Here is a 22,563-nt window from a genome sequence, read left to right on the forward strand (position 1 = left end):
GATGCACTTCTTGATCTTCATCAGTTGGTTGTTGTTGTTGTTTTAGGTCTTTAATATCCGGCACTTGACTCTCAGGCTGTTTTAAATCGAAAACATAGTAGCTTGGTAGAACTCCTTCCCCATTGTTGATATTGGTTTGATTGGACTCCTCTTCCACGAATCGTACATCTCTACTTCTGATGACTATGCGGGTTCCAGGTTTCCAAAGACGGTATGTACCACGTTCATTGCTATATCCAACAACTATATGCTCATTGCTTTTCGATTCAAACTTACCGAGATTACTTCCTTTGTCCAGTACATATGTCCTTGTACCGATACACCTGAATGATGACACGTCCGGTTTGGTACCGGTCCACAGCTCCTCTGGTGTTAGTTGGCCGTTAATTTTTGTGGGGCACCTGTTGCGAATAAAAGCTGCCGTACAAATTAGTTCTGCCCACAACATATCAGGTAGTTTTGCTTCCAGCTTTAAACACCTCGCCATTTCAAGTAGGGTCCGGTTGGCCCTCTCTGCTATGCCATTTTGTTGTGGCGTATATGGGGCTGAAAACTCATGGTCGATTCCGTTTTGTTCCAAAAATTCTTCAAATTTCGAATGCGTGTATTCTGTCCCATTATCTGTTCTGATCGATTTGATTGATTCCCCTGTTTGTTTTTCTACAAACGCTTTAAAGGCTTTAAATTTGTCTAAAGCTTCGCTTTTCTTTTGCATGAAATATACAAAAATTCTTCGGGAATAATCATCGATGAATGTGATGAAATATACTGCTTTGCTCAACGATGCAGTTCGCATGGGACCACACAAATCGGAGTGGACCAATTCGAGTTTTCTTTTGGTTCTTTTATTTTCGCTGACACTAAAAGGTTTTACACACTGTTTGGCACAAATACACGAAACACAACTGCTTGCATCGGATTTGAACACCTCTGGTAGGCCAGTCACCATTCCAGCTGACTGAAGTTGTTTCAACGAGGTTATGTTTAAGTGGCCCATTCTCCGGTGCCACAAGTTCAGCGAGTTGTTACTTTCACGTGTGGCTAGAACTCTGTCACTTCTTGAAACTATATACAAACCACGACTTTGATCAGCTGTGAATAGCAGTGTACCAGTCTTGCTATATATTTTAGCCTTATCGCCTTCGAATACTACCTTAACTTTGCTACTTGCCGCCTTGCTTACCGAAATTAGATTTTCATTTAAATCGGGTATATAAAGTGTGCGAAACAATTTTATATCTTTTCCGACATTGTTTAGGTACGATGGTAGTAAGGCCTTGCCGATTCCAGCAATTTTGACACGTTGACCATTAGCTAAAGTCACAAACGATTCTTTTGTACACATTTCCAAACTGTCAAACAAGGATTTTGTCGAGCACATATGAGAAGTCGCTCCGGAATCAAGGCACCATGTGATGTCATCAGTAGACACACTAAATGCAGACTCCTCCGTAATTACAAAGCCATATTCCGCTCCTTCTGTCGTACTTGATTGAACAGTTTTCGCCTTTTCTTTATTGTGATAGCAGTCTTTGGCCATGTGTAATTTAATGCCACACACACGGCAAATATAAGGAAAGGTACTACCTTTTTTGTTGTTGTTTGGTGGTTTTCTCGGCTTGAATTTTCCCTTTGTGTATAACGCTGTGCTTTGTTGTCCATGCCCATCCTTCTTACGATCGCTGACTTCTAAAAGTCTCGCGCAAACAACGTCGACCTCCGGGTACTTGCTTTGTGCGTCAAATGCAGCTTGGACATCTCTGTAGTCTTCGGACAGTCCGTCAAGAAGAACTACAACTAATAAATCCTTATCAAGAGTCGCTTCCATTTCCTGCAATTTGTTGACGGTCGTTTTGAATTCACGGATATATCCATCCATGCTCAGGTTCACTTCCATCTTCATGTTTATGAGACGTCTGAACTCCTCCGCCTTCTGTCTGGGTCCCTTGCGATCGTAGGTTTCACCTAGGAAGTCCCAAATTTCTTTGGAAAGCCTTTTGTCTTTTACTAGAGACACTATACTTGGCTCTATCGCCAACAGCAACTCCGCCCTTGCATCCATATCTTTGTCGTCCCAACTCGGCTGCTCGGCTGCAGTCTGTGGTCTTGGAATTGTACCATAAACGTAACCAGTAAGCCTCGCTTTATGGAGAACTGCTTCCATTTGTGGCTTCCAAGAAGCAAAATTTTCTCCATTGAAGAGTTGGATGCGGCCATGAATGTTCGTGCCCATGGTTTGAGGTTATGTTTTGTGAACTCGATGGAAAAGTCACCAGCAAAATAATTTCGTGTGAAATTTTTACGAAATATCAAATCCTTGATATTTATTGGGATGTTTGAAAAAGCCTGGGCCTATAACCTGATAAAAGAAACGATAGATTTATTTTATTTTAAGAGATTACTTTATTGTGAACTTCCTCTGGTGAAATATAAAAGCAAAAGGGAAGAATAAAATAGGAGAGGCAAATAATGAAGTTGACAGTTGATTGTTATTCTATAAACACAATGCCTTTTCTTAAGGTGTCAACATGTTTCTGTAAGCAAGAATGGTTATGATAATCTTTCTTTCGTATGATATTAAAAAGTAAACGTACCTGAATTCTTAAGTTTTGCTCGTCTGATCTTTTACGAAAGAAAAAACTACCCCAAATCCAAGAACATTACGTTATGACCAGGCGATCAAAACTTCTATGTATATTAATTAAAGATGGGGCTTCCGCCATAAATATATTATTGTCACGTTATTCCTCGATATACAAAAATTTAAGTATTAGACCGGTTTGGAAATTCTCCGGTCATGAATTCCATAGAAGACGCCTTTTGGAGCTTATTCCCTTTGACACGTTTTTTTATCAAATTTTATGAATTCTTTAGATTTTTTTAAGTCAATTCGTACCCACATAAAGTTTAAGTAAATGAGACAAAAAATTTAAGATATTTCGACAAACACGTTAAAAATTCAGCAACATGAACCAATAAGTTGTATTTTTTTGTAACTGTACTTTTATGCTTTATCGATGGTTTTGGCTAAATTGCCCCATGAAAACCGTCAGATTATATGTTTTTCGTGTTCCTGATAAAATTCCCTTCAGAATAAAAAAAAAATTAATCGCGCTCGAGTATTTCCAAGTGACGTTTTTTTTTACAACTTTGTGCCTCCCCCATTTTCTTATGCCACGCTCAAATTGTAAGATTATTGAAATATACACTTTTCTGGATGTACTTAACCTACCATTCCTTAATCTGACGCGCTTGAGTATTTCCGAAGATCGATTTTTTTTTACTAATCTGACGGGCTGCCCACAAAGAACAATGTATCAAGCATTTTTATTTGGTAAGAGTACATTACTGAGTACAAGCTTTCTCCCCATATGATTTTCTGACGCGCTCGAGTAACGCGCGAAATCCCTTCCTGGGCTCCCCTACTATAGAGAGAGAACATTATATTAATCGATTCACTTAGTTTTCAGTTGGTCAATACCAAATTTAAAAAAAAAAAAAAAAAAAAATAAGTTTAAAAGTTCATTGTCAAAAAAATATATAGGTACACTGAAAATAATAAATTTCGTAAAATTACGAAAATCGTTTCATACACTACATTTTCGTTGGCCCAACGAAACCTTCGTTGGCTCAACGAAAATATGTAATTTTTCATAATATGAAAACCTTCATCAATTAATGAAAACGTTTCATACACTTTTTCTCCCTTTTTAGTGCCAAAAAATCCAATTCAATGAAAAGATTCATCAATTAACGAAAAATTTCATACTCATTTTAAAGAATAAAAATAAGAATTTTTTCCTTACTTTATTAAAATTTTAATTAAGTAACGAAAAAATTCATTAACCTATGAAATTCAACATTAACTAACGAAAATCTTCATAAGCTTATGAAAATTCTTCATATACTAATGAAATATTACATTGGCTTATAAAAAAATACATCAGTTAACGAAAAAAATCGTTGCCTTACAAAAAAAAAAACGTAGACTTGGGTGCATTTCTGTTTTAATGATTAAAAATTGAATCTTGCTTTATATAGTTCACATTAGGTTTTTGTTTAAAAATCTATGTAAGCTGAGCTGAATATAAAAAATATTTGCGTATTGACAAGGTGTCTCACGATAAGTCGGACTCATCAGTTGACTTAAGTGAGCTCCACCGGGTCGAAACGCCAATTTTTGGTTTGGACTATTGAATCAATGATTTAACAGGTCCAATTAAATATTTATAAAAATAAAAATGAATGAAAAAATTCGTAGGTTAACGAAAAAATTCGTAATTCTACGAAAAGAATGTAAAAATAATCTACTAAAAAAATAATTAATACAACGAAAAGTTTCGTTAGCTAACGAATATTTTTTCGTAATTTAATTAAAATATTCATAAAATTTACGAAAAACTTCGTTAGTTTACGAAAGTTTTAATTAAATTTTACGTTAATTGATGAAAAAATTTCGTAAAGTGATGTAAAAATTCATTAATTCTCGATCAAAATTTTTTATGAAAAATTTCATTAAAATACGAAAGTTTTCGTTAATTGATGAAGTTCTTCATTAACGTATGAAAGCCATTTCGTTGAGCCAATTAAATTTTTCACCGGCTGAAAATTAATTAAATTTTCGTTGGCTCAACGAATTTTTTCGTTGTATTTACGTAAGGATTTGGTTCAGTGTATAATGAAATTTAAGACTCTAACAAAACGTTGATACAAACATTTTATGACACGTTTTCAACTAATACTGCTACTAATTACTGTTTTATTATTTCATGCTGACCCCAACCGTATAAGGTAAGATAGCGGGCCCAAATAAGGCCCTGTTCCCAAAAAGGCCCACTCGCAGAAAACACAGAAACGAACAAATAACGGGACTTTTTTTTTGCTCGTCGAGGGGAAAAGTTATACCAAATTATAAAAAATTAGTGTGTTCATGGGCGTACACACCATTGGGGAAAGCGGGGCGGTGCCCCGGGGCCCCCGACACGCCAGGGCCCCGACTGGAGACAGTGCAGAGAAGTCAAGTTATTATATAAAAGTAACGAGGCAAAAATATAACATATTCGGACACAAGAGAAACAAATTATATTCTTCATTGCAATGCATACTGAATTGGTAGCCACAGTAATATTTCATCTAAAAAAATTACTACATCAGGGGCCCCAAAAAAAATTGTTTTGTTTGAAAAAAAAAAAAATGTTACTTGAATAATCTTAGAGACCAAATAATCATACATCAGGGGCTCCCAAAAAAAATGCAGGGCGTATGCCTATACGTACTTTATGATTTGTTCTTATTTTCTACATTAAAGGGGCCCCCAATATCAAAGGAGCCCAAAAATTTAGTATTGCCCCGGGGCCCGGCAACTCAACGTACGCCCCTGAGTGTGTTTAGTGTTCTTTTTTAACAAATTTCAAGAAAGTAAGTATGTAAGTATGCCCGCATAATATACGTATAATATTTGGAGTAAATTATAACATTATTTGTTTGTAAAAAATGTTTGATTGTTAGTTCCTAATAAGGCCCAAACAATAAAAGATGGGATTTATTTACTGGGCACACGCAAATTTTGTTTTTAATTTATTGTTTTTATTTTGTATTTTTAATGTGTTTCAGACAAAATGTCAACTTTTTCCAAAAAAAGGGCCATTACTTGAATAGAGGCCGATATGAAAAATGCATTGCAGGCTGTGGAACGCGGAATTGGAATGCCCTGAAGGATGCACATGAGCAACTTTAATTAAATCAATTACATTAGTTAGTTTTTGAAAAGTTTTTTTTTTTTGTGATATTTTTGCCAAGAAAGATATTTTAGTTTTACAATTTTTATGCAAGAAATAAAGTTTTAAGTATTTTGTCTATGTTTTTTTTTTTTTTTTTTTGTTAAATTAGGTTTTTTTTGCGCAATTCTGAAAATAAAACTGAGTGGGCCTTATTAGGAACAACGTAAGCTTTTTTTTAATATCGCAAAAGTATACTATAAATAATAAAATCTATGTTTTCGTGTAGATAAAATGACAAAGAATCATAAGATTTTTAGTTTACTCGGATAGTCTCAAAAATTTAGCAGATATTAAGAAAAATCTCTTAGGTGGGCCTTATTTCGCCCCTCTACCCACAAATACACTAAGGTCTCTCTGCTTGAGTATAACATCACCAAAAGAAAACTTAAAATGTAAGACCTGATTATAAAGGAGGAGGGCAACAATATTTAATAAAAAAATACATATACAATAAAAACATACCTATATAGGTACCTAATTAAAAAATCTATTCCTTTCATTATGAAATCAAATCTAAAGTAAAAAAATTTAGAAATTTTGTTTTGTATGGAATCAAAATTAAATTTAAATAAGTTACCAAGGAAAATAAAATAAAATAAAATAAAATAAAAAAAAAAAAAACAATATAGAACCATTTATCCTCAAACCAAATCATTTAACATTTTTCATCCACGAAATATAAGCCCTTTTCGTTAAGGACTCTAATGCCAGTTCAAAGAAAGCTTATAAAATAACTCCATTTTTGTTTTTTGTTCCCTCATACCAACTCAGTCTTGGATATTATATATCTATATAAAAATGTAGTATGTATATTATTTTGTAATAAATAAACCTCAGCCATCTCTATATCAGTTCACCGCGCTCTGGCTCTTCTTCAAGATCAATACACATTTAAATATCTAAACATCCTCTCGGAATCACGACGCAGGTAAATGTACTTATTCCAAAATATTGACTCTGAAAAGCCCTATTAAATCCCTCTCGCCGGGAATTACCATCGAACTGTTTTTTTTTTTTTTATTTTGTTGTTTTTGTTTTATTTCCATTTTCCTTTAGAGTACTATAGTATATCATTAAAATCAATAAACCGTCTTTCGGGGAAAGGGGGATGACTATGGAGACGACGACTATACGGCGACGACGACGATGACGATGATAACGAAGGACGAAGGGCACAATGTTGTATAAAATTGCGCATGACATTACTTTGAAGTGGGTGGTGGATGGGTGTGCCTGATGCTAGAGCATTCGTTCAAGTTCCCACGGTTCGTTTCATCATGAGGTTCCTCCATCGCAATATACAGGTATTTTCTACTTCTACTTCTTGGGGGCAACAAATTACAACAGGGTGGCGTTTGGCGTTCGTTCGGCATAGCAATGGCTAAAAAATAAACCTTTACGAGTGCCGGCACCGGTGCTGGAGTTTCTCTTTTTATTCATTCTGTACCTTCGACTTCGATGTCCTCTATATTTTTAAGCTTTGGTGTGTGCTCTTCTCCTTTTGTTAAGAAATGGTTTATAACCCTTTAACGATAAACTACCCCATATACATATATTTAAACTCTTCTGCATTGTGCACAACAGCAATGGGTATACTAAATGTACAGTATATGAGTTTGAGTATAGTATACCAATTGGGTGTAATACCTTTTTCTCAAGGCTACTTGTAGACTATTTTTATACTACGTACTCGTACGTACCTACTTCTTCTTTTCGACAAAATGGTTGTTCGTGCAGCAATAAGTCGTAGAACGTGTGCTGCAGTTCGTATTCAGTACTAGGTAAGGTATAGAGTCCTTAAGTGGCACTTGAACTGGCGAAAATGTTTATGACACACAACACACAATACCTCTATATCAGTGCTGGATATATAGTTTGTGTATGTTCCAACAAAAGCTTAAAACTGAAGTGGTCACTTAAATCATCCACTTTAAGTATGTTTGTTAAAGGAACGAGAAAGTGTGGGTGCGACACGCTGCCAATGTAGCCCCTCAGTATAGCAAATTCTCATGGCTAAAGCTGGTGCTGTTTACTTAAGTAATCGAGGGCATACAGCTTAATGTATTATATGTCGTTCAATTAGTGTTTGATATAAAGTTGAAGAGTTCATGAATAATGCCAACTTAATGGTGCAAGGTATCTATATACACTTTGGAACATAAAATTAACAAAAGGAGGTCAACTTATGCAGGCAAGAAGGTGACAAATGACCATAAAATGTTTCTCAGCCATTTACTTTTTTATAAAAATATTTTGGTTATAAATTGAGCTTGGTATTTTGAAAGTAAAGAATACCTTTTCCAAGGTCTTAATTAAGCTTGTTCAAAATTTAAGTAGTGCTTTGAAAATATATTTTTCTTTCTAAGCACCAATTTAATGATGTGGTATACATGCTTTACATCAAATTAAAAAAGTTTTGTACGAAATACAGGTTTATTTTGAAATACAAACCCTGAAAACTGAAGTTGTAAGGAAGTTCATGTTGATGAGTATAAACCAATCAAATTATTTCTTTTTGATAACATGGTCGGTGTCCAGTAAGCAACAATTTCATGGAACTAGATATGATACAATTAGAAGTAATCTCTTCCATGGGAATAAATCAACTTGCGATGCATTAAACGGTGGGACATAGGTATAAAGCCAATTAACTATCTTTTTAAGATTTTAACCCCGAACCAGGGGTCACGAATGATGAAACAATGATATAATCAGGTTGATGGTTGTCTACATCGACTTACTGTACTATTCACCAGAGAAAGTTATGCCTTTTAAGAATTACCTTAAAGTATTTTACCTTCTGAAGTCCTGGCATAACTATAAACGTTACTCAATAACTAAAAATACCCATTTATTGTACTGTAGCTTTTAAATAAATTGTAGCAGAGAAGACCATAAATCTCTCTGATAACAAAATTATTATCACCCTTCACCACTTTGAATAGTGAAAAAAAGTGTCTATCATCCTGTCAACTAGCAATCTATCCCCGACAAACCAGCAAACCAACCTCAAATTGTAACAAAAAACTTTTTTACAAATGTTTGCCACGATGTCGAATTCAATGCAAAACAATATCAAGCATCATCCCGTAAAGTTCAATAGAACTGTTTTGTTTGTTCGCTTTCGGAACAATACTAAAATCATTTAGCTTTTTTTTTCCTTTTTTTTATTTTTGACTTTTCGATATTGCAAACAACTTTTCGGTTAGATTATTATGTGACTTCCACACACCATAACGCCACCGCATCCTTAATATGTTGTGAGAACTGTAGCGGGGGCAGACAACGAAAAAGGACCTCACTCTGTAATGTGACTGTGATATCATTCATGATGACATAAAAACCGGAAAAACTAAAGAATAAAAAAAAATTATTTGGAAAGAATGTATTTCTTTTGGCCCAGGACGATGACATGCTTTATATTTATGACTTTTTTGGTCATAAAAAAAGAAACGGAATGTAAAATGAAATTTATTACAAAACACACCGAAACGGGTCGAGATGAAGCGGAACGAAACAGAGCCGGAGTGAGAGACGGAGACGAGTTTTCGTGTCAGTTAAAATGACTTATTTTTTTTTTTTTCATTCTTGTCATCAAGGATTCTTGGTTTTTGTTGTTTTTCATTTATTTTTCTTTTTTTGTATTTTGGTTTTTGTACCTTCTGTCTATGTTTTATTTTGAATGCTTTCTGTTAGAGTTGGATGAAATTCATAAAATTACTTACTTACTTCAATTTGTATAGATATGTACAATATACAAAACGGTACCTAAAGCACATATAGTGAAAGGGTGGCAGCGTGCGGGACGAAGAAGTTCAGAGACGAAAACTTACCTTGCATGTTGGGGACCGACATTTCCCATGTCATGTGCTGAACTTGCTGTTATTTGAAAATCAGCAATAGATCCGGATTCCATGCCCAGAGGATTTTTGCATGTTTCTGGAATGAAAGGAATTTTCAAATTAATTAAGAAAAGTCAAATTTAGAGCTCTGTTGGTGTGTGTGTGTATGTGTAGATACATAAAATCATATATGTAAGGATGGAGAACGAAACAAGGACTCCATATTATATCCATGAGTGGGTGGGAGAATTTGACTGAATGTCGAAATAACATCATTCAAATTCAACAACATTTCATAATTTTAATTGAATCGGGAAAAGGATCAAGCTTGTGAGTTAGTAACACATATATCTATACATTTGTGTGCAAGAGTGTACTTTTGACGTAGGTATTTGTTTTATTATATGATGTGTTTTGTTGGATAGTATATTCGTCGTGTTTATAGCTATAAATGGCATTTATGATAATTTATGCTCTTGAGGGCGACTTGAATTAAATTATTAGATTGGTCTTTTGAGTGAAATTTATTTTAATGGTTTTTGATGATGAAAAACTTGTAAGGAATTTTGGGTTTAAGTGCCTAAATATTTCTTTGTTTTGGACATTCTGCGGATATGAACTTTTTTTTGAGTCCTTAAAAACCCACACTGATGAGACTTGGTAAGCAAAATATTCTTAAAATTTATTTAATTTAAGAAATAAAATTGATAATTGGAAATAAATGGAAGAAGACTTTTTTTATTGGGATATAATAACTTTTTAGGAACTTGTTTTTTTTTTTGCAGTTTCGACTTTAAGTGACTTAATTAAGTGTAGATACGTAAATGAGGAACAAAATTGTAAACTTCAAGAAAAATGAAATTAAAAAAAAGGGACATTTTTTGAGGCACTGAATAGTATTTGGCCCTTATAACAAAAAAAAAAGGAAACACTATCATCCTATATTAAAAAAATTCCGTGAGTGTGACAATGTATCGAAAGAAAATTAAAACATTTACGGCCATGTTATTCACTACTTTAAAAAATACATCTGGATGTAAAGAAATTGAAATGTCAAAAATAAATCCAAATCCATAATATTCACTACCTATCTCACAGAGAAAAATATAGTCATTTTTAACTATTTTTTAACTATTTTCATAGTTAAAATCGGGATAACTATTTTAGATTTGGATTTATTTTTGACATTTGACAATTTTACATCCAGATGTATTTTTAAACTAGTGAATAATATGGCCGTTACAATTCACCCAAAACCCCAAACTCTTGCAAAGGGCACATGTAAAATTTAAACAGCAATCTCTTATGGTAAACATTTTTGTCAAAGGGTTACAAGAAAAGATGCTGAAGAAATATTCTCTCTTAGACTTTCGATATTATAAGATTAAATTAAACTCTTATACTGTAAATTAAATCAACCAAATTGTTTATTTATTTAAATCAATTAAATTTAACTGTAACTACTTGTAAATTCACATTTACGTTATTTAAGATACTATTTTATTGTAATCTTTGTAAATGTAAGTTAAATCGATTAATAAAATATCAAATATCAAATAAGAAGGAGCGAAATATGCCTATAATTTCTTTCTGTGTGATGATTTGCCAGAGTCAATACTATTATAACTTCTGCGACTCCCCATTGGCAAAGACCATAGACTAATATTAAAGTGGAAAGATATACGACAGTAAATTGTCAACACTTTATAAAAACAGCTATTAAGTTAAATTAAAATAATTTCACTTCTGAGTTTTTTTTTAAACTATGTACAAATAACGTCAAAACGTGTTATAATGATTGAGTGGTGATAAAAATGTTCTGTTAGAGTAACGCTATCGATTGAAAGATGAAACATGTGTTATTGAAAAAAAAACATACTTCCACTGCACCTCTTGAAATAGAAAGATATTTTTAAAAATATACCATCAATCTGATGATTCTTAACAAAAAAAAACAATCACAAAAAAACACATTGAATAACAATTTGCCTCAAAAAATTAACACTTAATAGCCCAGCTGGTCGATTCTATTATAATTCACACCAAGCATACTATTTGAAATTCAATCCAACACAATGTGCTTCTTGTCAATAGAGTGTCATCTCATTCGGAATCATTTTTTGTTGATCTTCTGATCTTCAATGACAAGTCATTTAATTATTGCAAATGAGTCGTGCTCTTCCATCATGACGATGATGATTTCTATTCCCAGACAGAGTCATCAGCATAAGTACCACCACCAACCATCAAGCAAAAGCAACGTATCGTCGTCGTTCGTTGTCATATCTTCCCAAGGACAGTGCCTCGAAGTTTTCCCCATGCAATAAGTGTATCTGATGTTTTCTTTTTATTACTTGTATCTCTTAGTTTCAAACTCCAATACAACAGGGGGTGATGGTGGTGCACTCTACTACCATTCAATATCGGATTTCAATAAAAATAAAAGCGCCTTCAAGTTGTCAGTTGTCGTCAACTGGGACTGGGGTTGGGACTGAAACTGGGACCAGTACCGGGACCTGTCACTTGCAAAGTGCGATATGATGCATATTGGACTTTTAGACATTGCAGGAGAGGTGTTTGACACTTGATATTTTTATATTCTTTCTCATTTCCGAGTAACAAAGGTATATGCAAAGGATATTCCAAACAGCCAGCACACTGAGTTCTATATATACAAATACATAATATTGGTGTGTTGCTCTGTACGTGTGTCTGCTTCCCCAAGGGCTTCAATTACTTATGTTGAAAACATAGTAATTGGTTTTGTGTCAACGAAATGATTTTATTAGATTGGCAGCGTTTCGACTCGACACACCGTTGAATATATCAAAGAAATTTGAATATCGATGATATTTAATACACTTTTGGAAGTAGGTTTATCTTTTGTTCATTTTAAGACATCCGAAAGTATGCAGACTGTTAGGAAGTTGATGGAATCAAGTCAAAGATGGGAAATAAATTTCTTAAAATGGCATCATTGAGGGAATTATTTTCTACTTAGTAGAACTCTTTGTAAAACCAGTTAAAAAATAAATCAATCAAATGGACATAGAAAATAGAAAAATCTTTACGAACAAATTGAAATTGTTAAATTTTTCAAAATAATTTAAATTTTGATTTTAATATTAGATATTCCATCGTCCCGGGTAGCACATTTATTAAGTTTACTGTTTCTTTTTAAAATTCTACCCACAACACTTCTTGTCGGCAAAAAAACAAAAAAAAAGTCGGGAGCAAGAACTCTGTAAGGTGATTTTAATCAATTTGAGTGTGCTGAATTAAAAACTGTTTACAGAATTGTTCCAACACGTCTAGTTTTTGAGTTATCACTATTTTCGCTATAAACTCCCAAAAACTAATTTTGAATTAATTGTTTTTTTGACGTTTGATCTAAAATATTTATTTTTCCGTAATATTTTGCTTTTTTTATCCAAATCAAGAGTCGAAAACTGTAATTTACTTCAAATCTGCTTCCAAAAACCTTTGGGGTTATGTTACCTTAACCACCAAGATTTTGAGATATCACACACTTCCATATCAAATATCTTTTAGAAAAAAAAAAATAATTAAAAAAAAAATTAACATATATTTAAAATGATAAAATATGTCTTTTGGAGATTACATATAAGTAGTTTTGCAAAAAAAAAAAACGCGTTTTTGACCTGATAATATTCAAATATTTCGAAAACGTGACGTGTCAGTGAAATTTTGACTTCGGATCCGTATGGTTTGGTTCACTGGTCGTTGCCGACCAGTGTAGTCAGACAAAATTCAATTAAATATTTATAACAAAAAAAGTAGGTAGATTTTTTTTATTTATTAAACTGTACAAAGAAAAATACGCTAACCTTATTATTTTTATGAATAAACTGTCTTTTTTCTGCAACGGGTCGTACAAAAAAAGGAGAGACATTGAGGTACAGCAAGTTTTTTCAGATTATCTGCGAATTTATTTCAAATTTGTATTAAAATCAAACATTTGTAGTTTGGCGCATTCCATGAAAAATTTTAATTTTTTATTCAAAGGAAAAAGAGTAATAGATAAGATTTTTTCCAACGCAAAACATCTTTAGAGGTAGATAACTCTGGTCAAGATTTAACAAGTTTTTGCTAACTTAACTCCCAAATTAATACTCACTCAGACGCAACATATCTATCTAATTTATAGTAACTATATTTGTTAAACTGAGACTTGTGGACGTTTCGTTACATAAAAGGGTAGATCTTAAATTATTTCTAAATGTCTAAATCGACTTAAAAACTGTTACGGCACTTAAAATCTACTCCAAACACCAAAAAACATGCAAAATTTTCATCTATGTTACGATGGAAAGCCCCGTTTGTCTTTATAAAAAAAATAGTGAATTATTCCAGTGAAGGGTCCAGGGGCGTACACACTATTGGAGCAAGCAGGCCGATGCCCCGACTGGAATCAATATAGAATAAGAAATTTATTATAAAAAAAGTAAGAAAGCAAATAGATAAGATATTTGCTATGAAGCACTTCGGACACAAGAGAGAAATTATATTCTTCTGTGTAATGCATAATGCTTTCAGCTTGCTTTCGACAGATATGTGAAAAATATTTATTTAATTTTGACCGTGCGATATCGGAAGAGCCGTCAGAAGCTCACAAACAGCATCGGTACAACGATTTTATCATCAGGAGAACGCCTTAGATTCTGTTTGAAATATTTCTAAAATAACTTTGACGATGAATAAAAAAAGAGGTAAGTGAATAAACTTATCTATAACTATAAGACAGACATATATCATAAGGATGGAACTTGAAATAACAAATTTAGAAATATTAGATAGATTAGATTAGATACATACAGGGTGTCCCAAAAGTTAACGTCGAAACGAAAACGGTAGATAGGGTAGGTGGTGACAGTTATCAAAAAAATAATTAAAAAAATCGCAGCCATATATTTTGGGAGTTATGGGCATTTGAAAAAAAGTTGAAAAAATGGTCACCCTGTGACGGGTTTTCATGTGCCGTGACTACAAATCTTAATTTTTCTCATTTTTTTCTTTTGTTACGGAACCTTGAATAACCCTTCTATCAAATGCATTCAAAAATTTTAACTCAGCTGCATCAGTTTTAAAGAAAATATTACTTTTGTACCCAACTTAGTACTAACAAATTTTACATGACTCTAATTCAATGAGCCGTAGTGTAAAAAAATGCACTACGATGTTTCGGCAAGTTGCCTAAAAAGTTGGTGTGTTCAATTCTCTTTTCAAAATGGTACAACATTGTTGGGAATATTCCATAAATAACCGACATTAATTTTTTTTTCTTAAGAAATCCGACTTTTTTATGAGGTAATTTTTCCATATTATTCAAGTTTTGTACTCTTTCAGAACCTTTCAGAATACAAAACTTAAATAATATGGAAAATTACCCAAAAAAAAGTAGGATTTCTTAAGAAAAAAAAATTTTATCTTGGTTATTTATGAAATATTCCCAACAATGTTATACCATTTTGAAAAGAGAATTGAACATACCAACTTTAAAGGCAATTTGCCGAAACATCGCAGTGCATTTTTTTTACACTACGGCTCATTGAATTAGAGTCATGTAAAATTTTTTAGTACTAAGTTGGGTAAAAAAGTAATATTCTCTTTAAAAATGATGCAGCTGAGTTAAAATTTTTGAATGCATTTGATAGAAGGGTTATTCAAGGTTCCGTAACAAAAGAAAAAAATGAGAAAAATTAAGATTTGTAGTCACGGCACATGAAAAACCGTCACAGGGTGACCATTTTTTCAACTTTTTTTCAAATGCCCATAACTCCCAAAATATATGGCTGCGATTTTTTTAATTATTTTTCTGATAACTGTCACCACCTACCCTATCTACCGTTTTCGTTTCGACGTTAACTTTTGGGACACCCTGTATAATTCAATATCTAAAAACAAAATTATTTTAAAACTCATGCAAATAGAAATAGAGATACATTAGAAAAGGCGTAAGGACTATTCTTTGGCTTGGAAGTCAAAAAATATTTTAAACCCACCGCCACGCTATATTAAGTTTCTTATGTATGTATGTACATACATATTTGGGACAGATATATGAACATTTAAAAGATATCTAACCATTTCCAATTCCCGTTTTATTGATATAGCCATAAACATCTTTAAAATCTTTTTAGAGTGATATTCCCCAGCAATAATACAAATTATTACTACCGACATAGGTATATTAAACTCTTAACTATTTAATCAAGTTGAATGAATAAAAAAAAAGAACAAAAACTAAATTAAAGTTCCCTTAGGCCTAAACTCTGACAAAAGCATTCCCATAACCGAGTAGCGTCATCTGGCTCCCAAACAATAAACACAAATTAGATACTCGTACTTCCTATCTGTCACTCAAGACTTCCGTCAAATTATGAAAACCCAAAATTAATAAGGGATGACCGTCTGACTCGACTAACTGCTGCTGGTTCCCTCCCAAACCTAAATTATAATATGTATGTGTCCTCTGGTTTCATCAAAATGATGAAGCATCGCCCGCCAAGACGAGAGTCAATATCGTAAAAAATAAAAGTTCCAAAAGAGACTGAAGCATGTTGCTGCTGCGGTGGCGGGCGAGCGGTCGCCTTCATGTTGAGAGGGGAACTCCAATTAGGAAACAAAGTATAGTTGGTAGGTTTTAATTTGGTGCCATAACCTCATTGTCGGGATTCAGGATTGGGAACAAAGTAAAGGAAGCAAAAAGCAGCAGGTGTGTCTGTGTGTTTGGAATATTCCCTCCTGCATAATCAAGAGATGAATTATTCGCACAGCTACTGATCTGCCAGATAGATAGGAAGATAGATGAATTACCTTCATCTGCGGGCTGACGTAAGTGGTGATGGATCAATTTGGTCACAGATGATATTTTGATTGATGGTATTCTTAGTTTTTCTTCCAATCAGGTTTCGGTTGTTGTTATCTAAGGATATACTTTGATGGATGTATTTTAGTACGTTATTTTTGTATCTTCTTTTCGTTGTTGTTCGAGATATGAGAGAGGGTATTTTTTACCAATGGTTACGGTGTAGATGGTAATTGTATGGATGTTTAGTTAAATCGGGTAGTGGTGTGATTTTTTTTAAGCAGTATTATGAAGCCAATTTATGCACAATTACTTTGAATGGGTTTTATAGAACATCTGCGCAATAAATATTTTGCGTTGTTGTATTTTATAAACTGACAAAATTGGGACGATTTATTATTTATTGACTTGAAGAATTGATTACATTTCAATTTGGTCGATATTTAAGGTATGAATGATTAAATTCAAGACAATACAGTGTCGGCATTGGCCGCCAGCTAGTTTCCTACCAAACGTCTACCTATCAAACAAAAGGAATTTCTGTAAAACAAATAAATTGATTGAAACTCATTTTTTCTGGAAAATTGATTAGTTACAGGAAGACTGGCATTTTATCATATAGTAAATCAATTTGACAAATGATATCAATAATATTGTAATAAAATTAAAGCTATACCATTTCTCAAACAAACTTTTCTTAAACCTACTTAAAGAAGTAATTAAAATCATTTAATTGAGTTCCACTCATAAACACCCATTTTTACGTTCAGCTCATAAAATAATTCTATTTAACGAAGACGCGCGTACGCCCGCTCCATCGGGAAGTATATTTTTTTTTGTTCATGTCGAATTCTTGATACGTACTATATACATACGTCAGTATACTTCACGAGTTATAAGAACCTAATTAGATTTTAATTCTGCCTTTACATAAAAATGAATAGCTTTTTGATCTTCGAGGGAGGACAAAAAAAAATCAATCAAATGTTATGTTCATCTTTTAATGTCTCTTTGAGAAGAAGATTTAGCTATGTACATTTGAAAGTTTCCGAGATGTAAAAATCAAGATACAATATTTGTTTTTATAGCATTTTTGTGACTTTTTTTTAGAATAATTTTGTTTCTTAAGTTTTGGTTATATTGAGATAAAATAAATTTTCATTACAGAGTTATGAGAATTCCAAAAAGTTAATTAATGATGTTTTTGGAAATTTTTAACTCAATAGCATCGAAGAAGATGTCATAATTAGGTTAATTTTTATTTTTTTAAGAAAAGTTATTAGTTTTATAGTTCTTAGGAAAGGAAATCTTACTATTGACTGAAGTTTTTGGTTTTTGTATAAATGCACATAAAAAAAAGTCTTTGCATGCAAAAAGGAAGCAGCAGTCTAACTCATCTTAAAAGGCTTACAATGGAAATTAGTCGGGATGATTTAATGCCTGACAGTACAAAAATTGATGCCGTTGAAGTTATTATTATGATTTTCAAACGTTGGGCTTATCGACCTGAAAAATGTGTGTTGATGCAGTCTTTTTATGATACCTACATACATTATTTCAGTATTTTTGTTTAATGGTGGATAGATGGATACTAACGAGAACCCGATATGGCCAAATAATGGTCCAAATTCGAAAGTTTGGTGTTGTTGTTTCATTTGTCTCACAAAACAATATCTATAGATAAAAAACTTATAGGTGCAACAATTTTTTTCAATTTTGTATATGGACAAACTGTAACGTAAGTAAAAAATTGTTGGTGCAATAGGGCCCTGGTGAAATTCAGACATCCTTTTCAGCTTGGAAGCTACAAAAAAAAAAAACAAATATGTGTCTACATTTATCTTAATGCTTTAATTTACAAACACGAACGAGGCTATCACATCTAAACAAGGCTTAGGTCAGTTCTTTAATTAATCAATTTTATCTAGAAAACAAAATATTTTCAACCAAACCCACTTGATAGAGAAATAAAGATTCTTTTAACTGCTTCCAGTTGGATTATCATGGCCTTAATGGAATTGCTTCGCATTAATCTACGTTAAGTGCCACTCAAATCAATATGTTGTAGATAAGTGTGTGTGTGTGTTTGGTTTAGTTTGGACTTGCTTATTTGTGCGTATGAAGGTACTTTTCCTCCATATATTGACAGCCTTGCCTTGCCACTAGAATAATAAATGTGTAACTATTTAACGACCATTCCAGAAAGGATATCATTTAAGAGCTTAATATGCGGTAGATCTAATCTCCACTACTAGTCTGTGAACTTAATATACCTATACCTAGATATACTTTCTCGCTTTAGGTAGGTACCTATACGTAAATATAGGTACCTCACAGAGATCTGTATAAAATGGTCGTTGCTATTTATAAAGTAAGGAAAAAAAATAATCCAGCTTACCAATATCGAGCGACTGAACCACCTGCAGCAAAGCCATAAACCAAAGAACGATGCCAATCAAATATTTGTCATTGTTTTTGAAATCCATTCCGGATCCGGAACAACTTCGTAGTGCGCACATTTTCAGATTTCTATCAAATAATTTTCCTTTCATTTGCTAGCTAATACTCGTACACCACCCACCTACACACTTCGCATTCCCCGACACAGTGGTAACGAACGAACGGACGACGACGATGACACACACACGTCTATGGGTTAATCTCTGTCCTCATCCGCGGCGGCGACAGCAACGAATACGATATAACTACGGCTATGTAGACGATACCGTTATGTATGCGTGCTTTTTGCGTGCCGTGAATGTGAATGTTATAATCCTTTTTTTTTTTTGTTGATATTGTTATTCCCCAATGGTTGAAATAATTTTACGTAGCATGCGATATTCCAAACGGTAACGTTTCATGTGAGTGAGTCTGAGTATTCATGCACCACCTCCGTACTCAAAACGCTATGTTGTATAACCTGCAAAGAACATAAACACACAATTTTAACTCGGGGCGATATGTAAATTTATTATGAAAATTAATTGTTTGTCGTTAAAATATGTAGCACACCCTTAATCAAAATGAAGATACACATATGGATAGAGGGCAAAGTGAGAGGGTTGCCAGACTTTTTTTTTGCCAGTTAAATATTTTGCTGTAGAAGAATGTCAGAGCAGAGACATACCTACCATTAAGTTTGTTGAACTCATTTTAGATTGATAAAAGTTATGAGATAACTACAGAATTTATATTTATGCAATAAGAATATGAATTGACGATGAATTGTAAGAAAGAAGCATGAACGTTAGAGGTTTCACTTAAAATTGTGAAGAAGTAATGGGAAAACATTTGGTTTTTTTTTTTGGCATAGCTATGCGTTTTAGTTAACATGTATTACAAAAAAAAAAAAAAAATGGAATCTATTTTAATTACCTATATGTTTTTCCGGCCGCTGAAACCAATTTCAAAGTCTATTTTGACCTATCACTGATGGTTCAAATAACACTGGTCAACAAGGTTTTTGCCACAACAACCAAAATATACTTTTTTAGTAGTTTTTGAGGTGCAGAACTCGAATCTGAAGTCAGAAAATTGTTATTGGCCTCCGTTTTTTAAATATTACCGTTAGAAAATGTCAAAAAACGTCATTTTGGCTGCTTTCGAGGTTATGTTTTTATGTGGGGTAATACATTATGAATAAATTTGTAACGGTGGCTATAAGAACTGATTTTATTCTTTCAAAAAATGTTTACATCTTTCCGATATCTCTTTTAATGCCCGAGATATTTAAAATTTAAATAGCGGTCTTTGAATCAGAAACAACACTGGCCAACCAAATTAAACTTTTTTTGCCACAAGAACCAAAATATACTTTTCTGAAGGTTTTTGGGTTGCTGAGCTCGAATCCGCAATCAGAAAAATTTTATTAGCCTAAGTTCTTGAAATATTACCGTTATAAAATGCAAAATAAAGGTTTTTTTAAAGTTCATTTTTGCAAATTTTTGAAAATGCGACCCTGCTTAAATGGCAAGCCTAAGAGTTATAAAAAAATATAATGTTATAGGAAATTTAATTTAAAAATTTTAATTTTCAGGATTTTTTAAAATTTGAAGTTTGAGTAGGGTAAATAAAGGCGAATTTAGAAAAAGGGCAAAAATCTATTTTCTAAACAAAACGTGATAGAAATAAAATTGAAATTGGAATCGATAGATATTATAAATATATGAAAGCCACACATACAAATAAAAAATGTAAAAAATCTACAACTCGAGATATAGTCTTTTTAGAGTCATGACACTCAAATTTGATATTTGAGAAATAATTCACCAAAAATCAGAATGAAAGATTTTTTAAATAATTTGTATGTGATAAGTTAGGAAAAATTAAATAACTTGACACGTATCTGTCAAATTTTTAATTTAACTTACCGTTTTTGCGTAGGGATTTTTTGAAAAGGTGCTTATTTTCGTATTTCAGTATATTTAAGGAAAAAATCCCGTCATGGGACGACCTATCCACCTCATTATACCAGTTGAAAGCTATATTTTCCTAAGGGTATAGTGTCTAAAGAAACAGTTTGCACATGGGTTGCCTGGCGACATCCTGTCAAGGCATAGGGTTGCCACGCTTTAAAGTTCATATTTTGAGTTTTTTTGACAACGCCACCCTGCTTATATGGTAAGTGTTAGAGGTGTAAAAAAAATTTATGTCAGAGAAAATTAAATTTAAAAATTTGAATATTCAGGATTTTTAGAAATTTGACATTTTAGAAGGGGAAACTGAGGTAAATTTAAAAAAAGGTCAAAAAGATATATCCTTAACAAAGAGTGGTAGAAAAAATATTGATACTGGAATCGATAGATATTGTTAAATTATATAAGTCACACATACAAACCAAAAATGTAAAAAATCTACTACTCGAGATATGGACGTTTAAAAGTCAAAACCGTGAAATTCGATGTTTGAGAAATAATTCACCAAAAATCAGCACGAAAGGTATTTGAAATAATGTTTATGTTATTAGAGAGCATAAATAAAATAACTTGACACGTATCTGCCAAATTTTTGATTCGACTTAGTTTTTGGTTCCTGTTTATTTTTGAAGAATTACAGATTTTTACAATCACTGTTTCGGTGTTATTCTTCAAAAATACACAGGAACCGAAAACTAAGTCAAATCAAAAATTTGGCAGATACGTGTCAAGTTATTTTATTTATGCTCTCTAATAACATAAACATTATTTCAAATACCTTTCGTGCTGATTTTTTGTGAATTATTTCTCAAACATCGAATTTCACGGTTTTGACTTTTAAACGTCCATATCTCGAGTAGCAGATTTTTTACATTTTTGGTTTGTATGTGTGACTTATATAATTTAACAATATCTAGCGATTCCAGTATCAATCTTTTTTCTACCACTCTTTGTTAAGGATATAGCTTTTTGACCTTTTTTTAAATTTACCTCAGTTTCCCCTTTTAAAATGTCAAATTTCTAAAAATCCTGAATATTCAAATTTTTAAATTTAATTTTCTCTGACATAAATTTTTTTTACACCTCTAACACTTACCATATAAATAGTGTGGCGTTGTCAAAAAAAAACTCAAAATATGAACTTTAAAGCGTGGCAACCCTATGCCTTGACAGGATGTCGCCAGGCAACCCTTAGGAAAATATAGCTTTCAACTGGTATAATGACGTGGATAGGTCGTCCTATGACGGGATTTTTTCCTTAAATATACTGAAATACGAAAATAAGCACCTTTTCAAAAAATCCCCCCGCAAAAACGGTAAGTTAAATTAAAAATTTGACAGATACGTGTCAAGTTATTTTATTTTTCCTAACTTATCACATAAAAATTATTTAAAAAATCTTTCATTCTGATTTTTGGTGCATTATTTCTCAAATATCAAATTTGAGTGCCATGACTCTAAAAAGACTATATCTGGAGTTGTATATTTTTAACATTTTTTATTTGTATGTGTGGCTTTCATATTTTTATAATATCTAACGATTCCAATTTCAATTTTATTTATATCACGTTTTGTTTAGAAAATAGATTTTTGCCCTTTTTCTAAATTCACCTTTGTTTACCCTACTCAAACTTCAAATTTTAAAAAATCCTGAAAATTAAAATTTTCAAATTAAATTTCCTATGATATAATATTTT

At 32.5% G+C, this 22,563-nt stretch overlaps 1 protein-coding gene across 1 annotated transcript in view; it reads right to left on the reverse strand.

The window, feature by feature from the left end:
- Positions 1 to 22,563, reverse strand: part of LOC129917143 (discoidin domain-containing receptor 2-like) — a 115,392-nt gene that overhangs the window by 48,189 nt on the left and 44,640 nt on the right. The window contains exons 2-3 of the mRNA XM_055997509.1: positions 18,850 to 19,371; positions 9,614 to 9,719 (exon numbers count right to left, since the gene is read on the reverse strand). Of these exons, the coding sequence (XP_055853484.1) occupies positions 9,614 to 9,719; positions 18,850 to 19,003 (260 nt within the window). The 5' untranslated portion in view covers positions 19,004 to 19,371. The remainder of the gene's footprint in view (positions 1 to 9,613; positions 9,720 to 18,849; positions 19,372 to 22,563) is intronic.

Source organism: Episyrphus balteatus, chromosome 3 (assembly GCF_945859705.1).
Source record: "Episyrphus balteatus chromosome 3, idEpiBalt1.1, whole genome shotgun sequence".
Taxonomy (NCBI): domain Eukaryota; kingdom Metazoa; phylum Arthropoda; class Insecta; order Diptera; family Syrphidae; genus Episyrphus; species Episyrphus balteatus.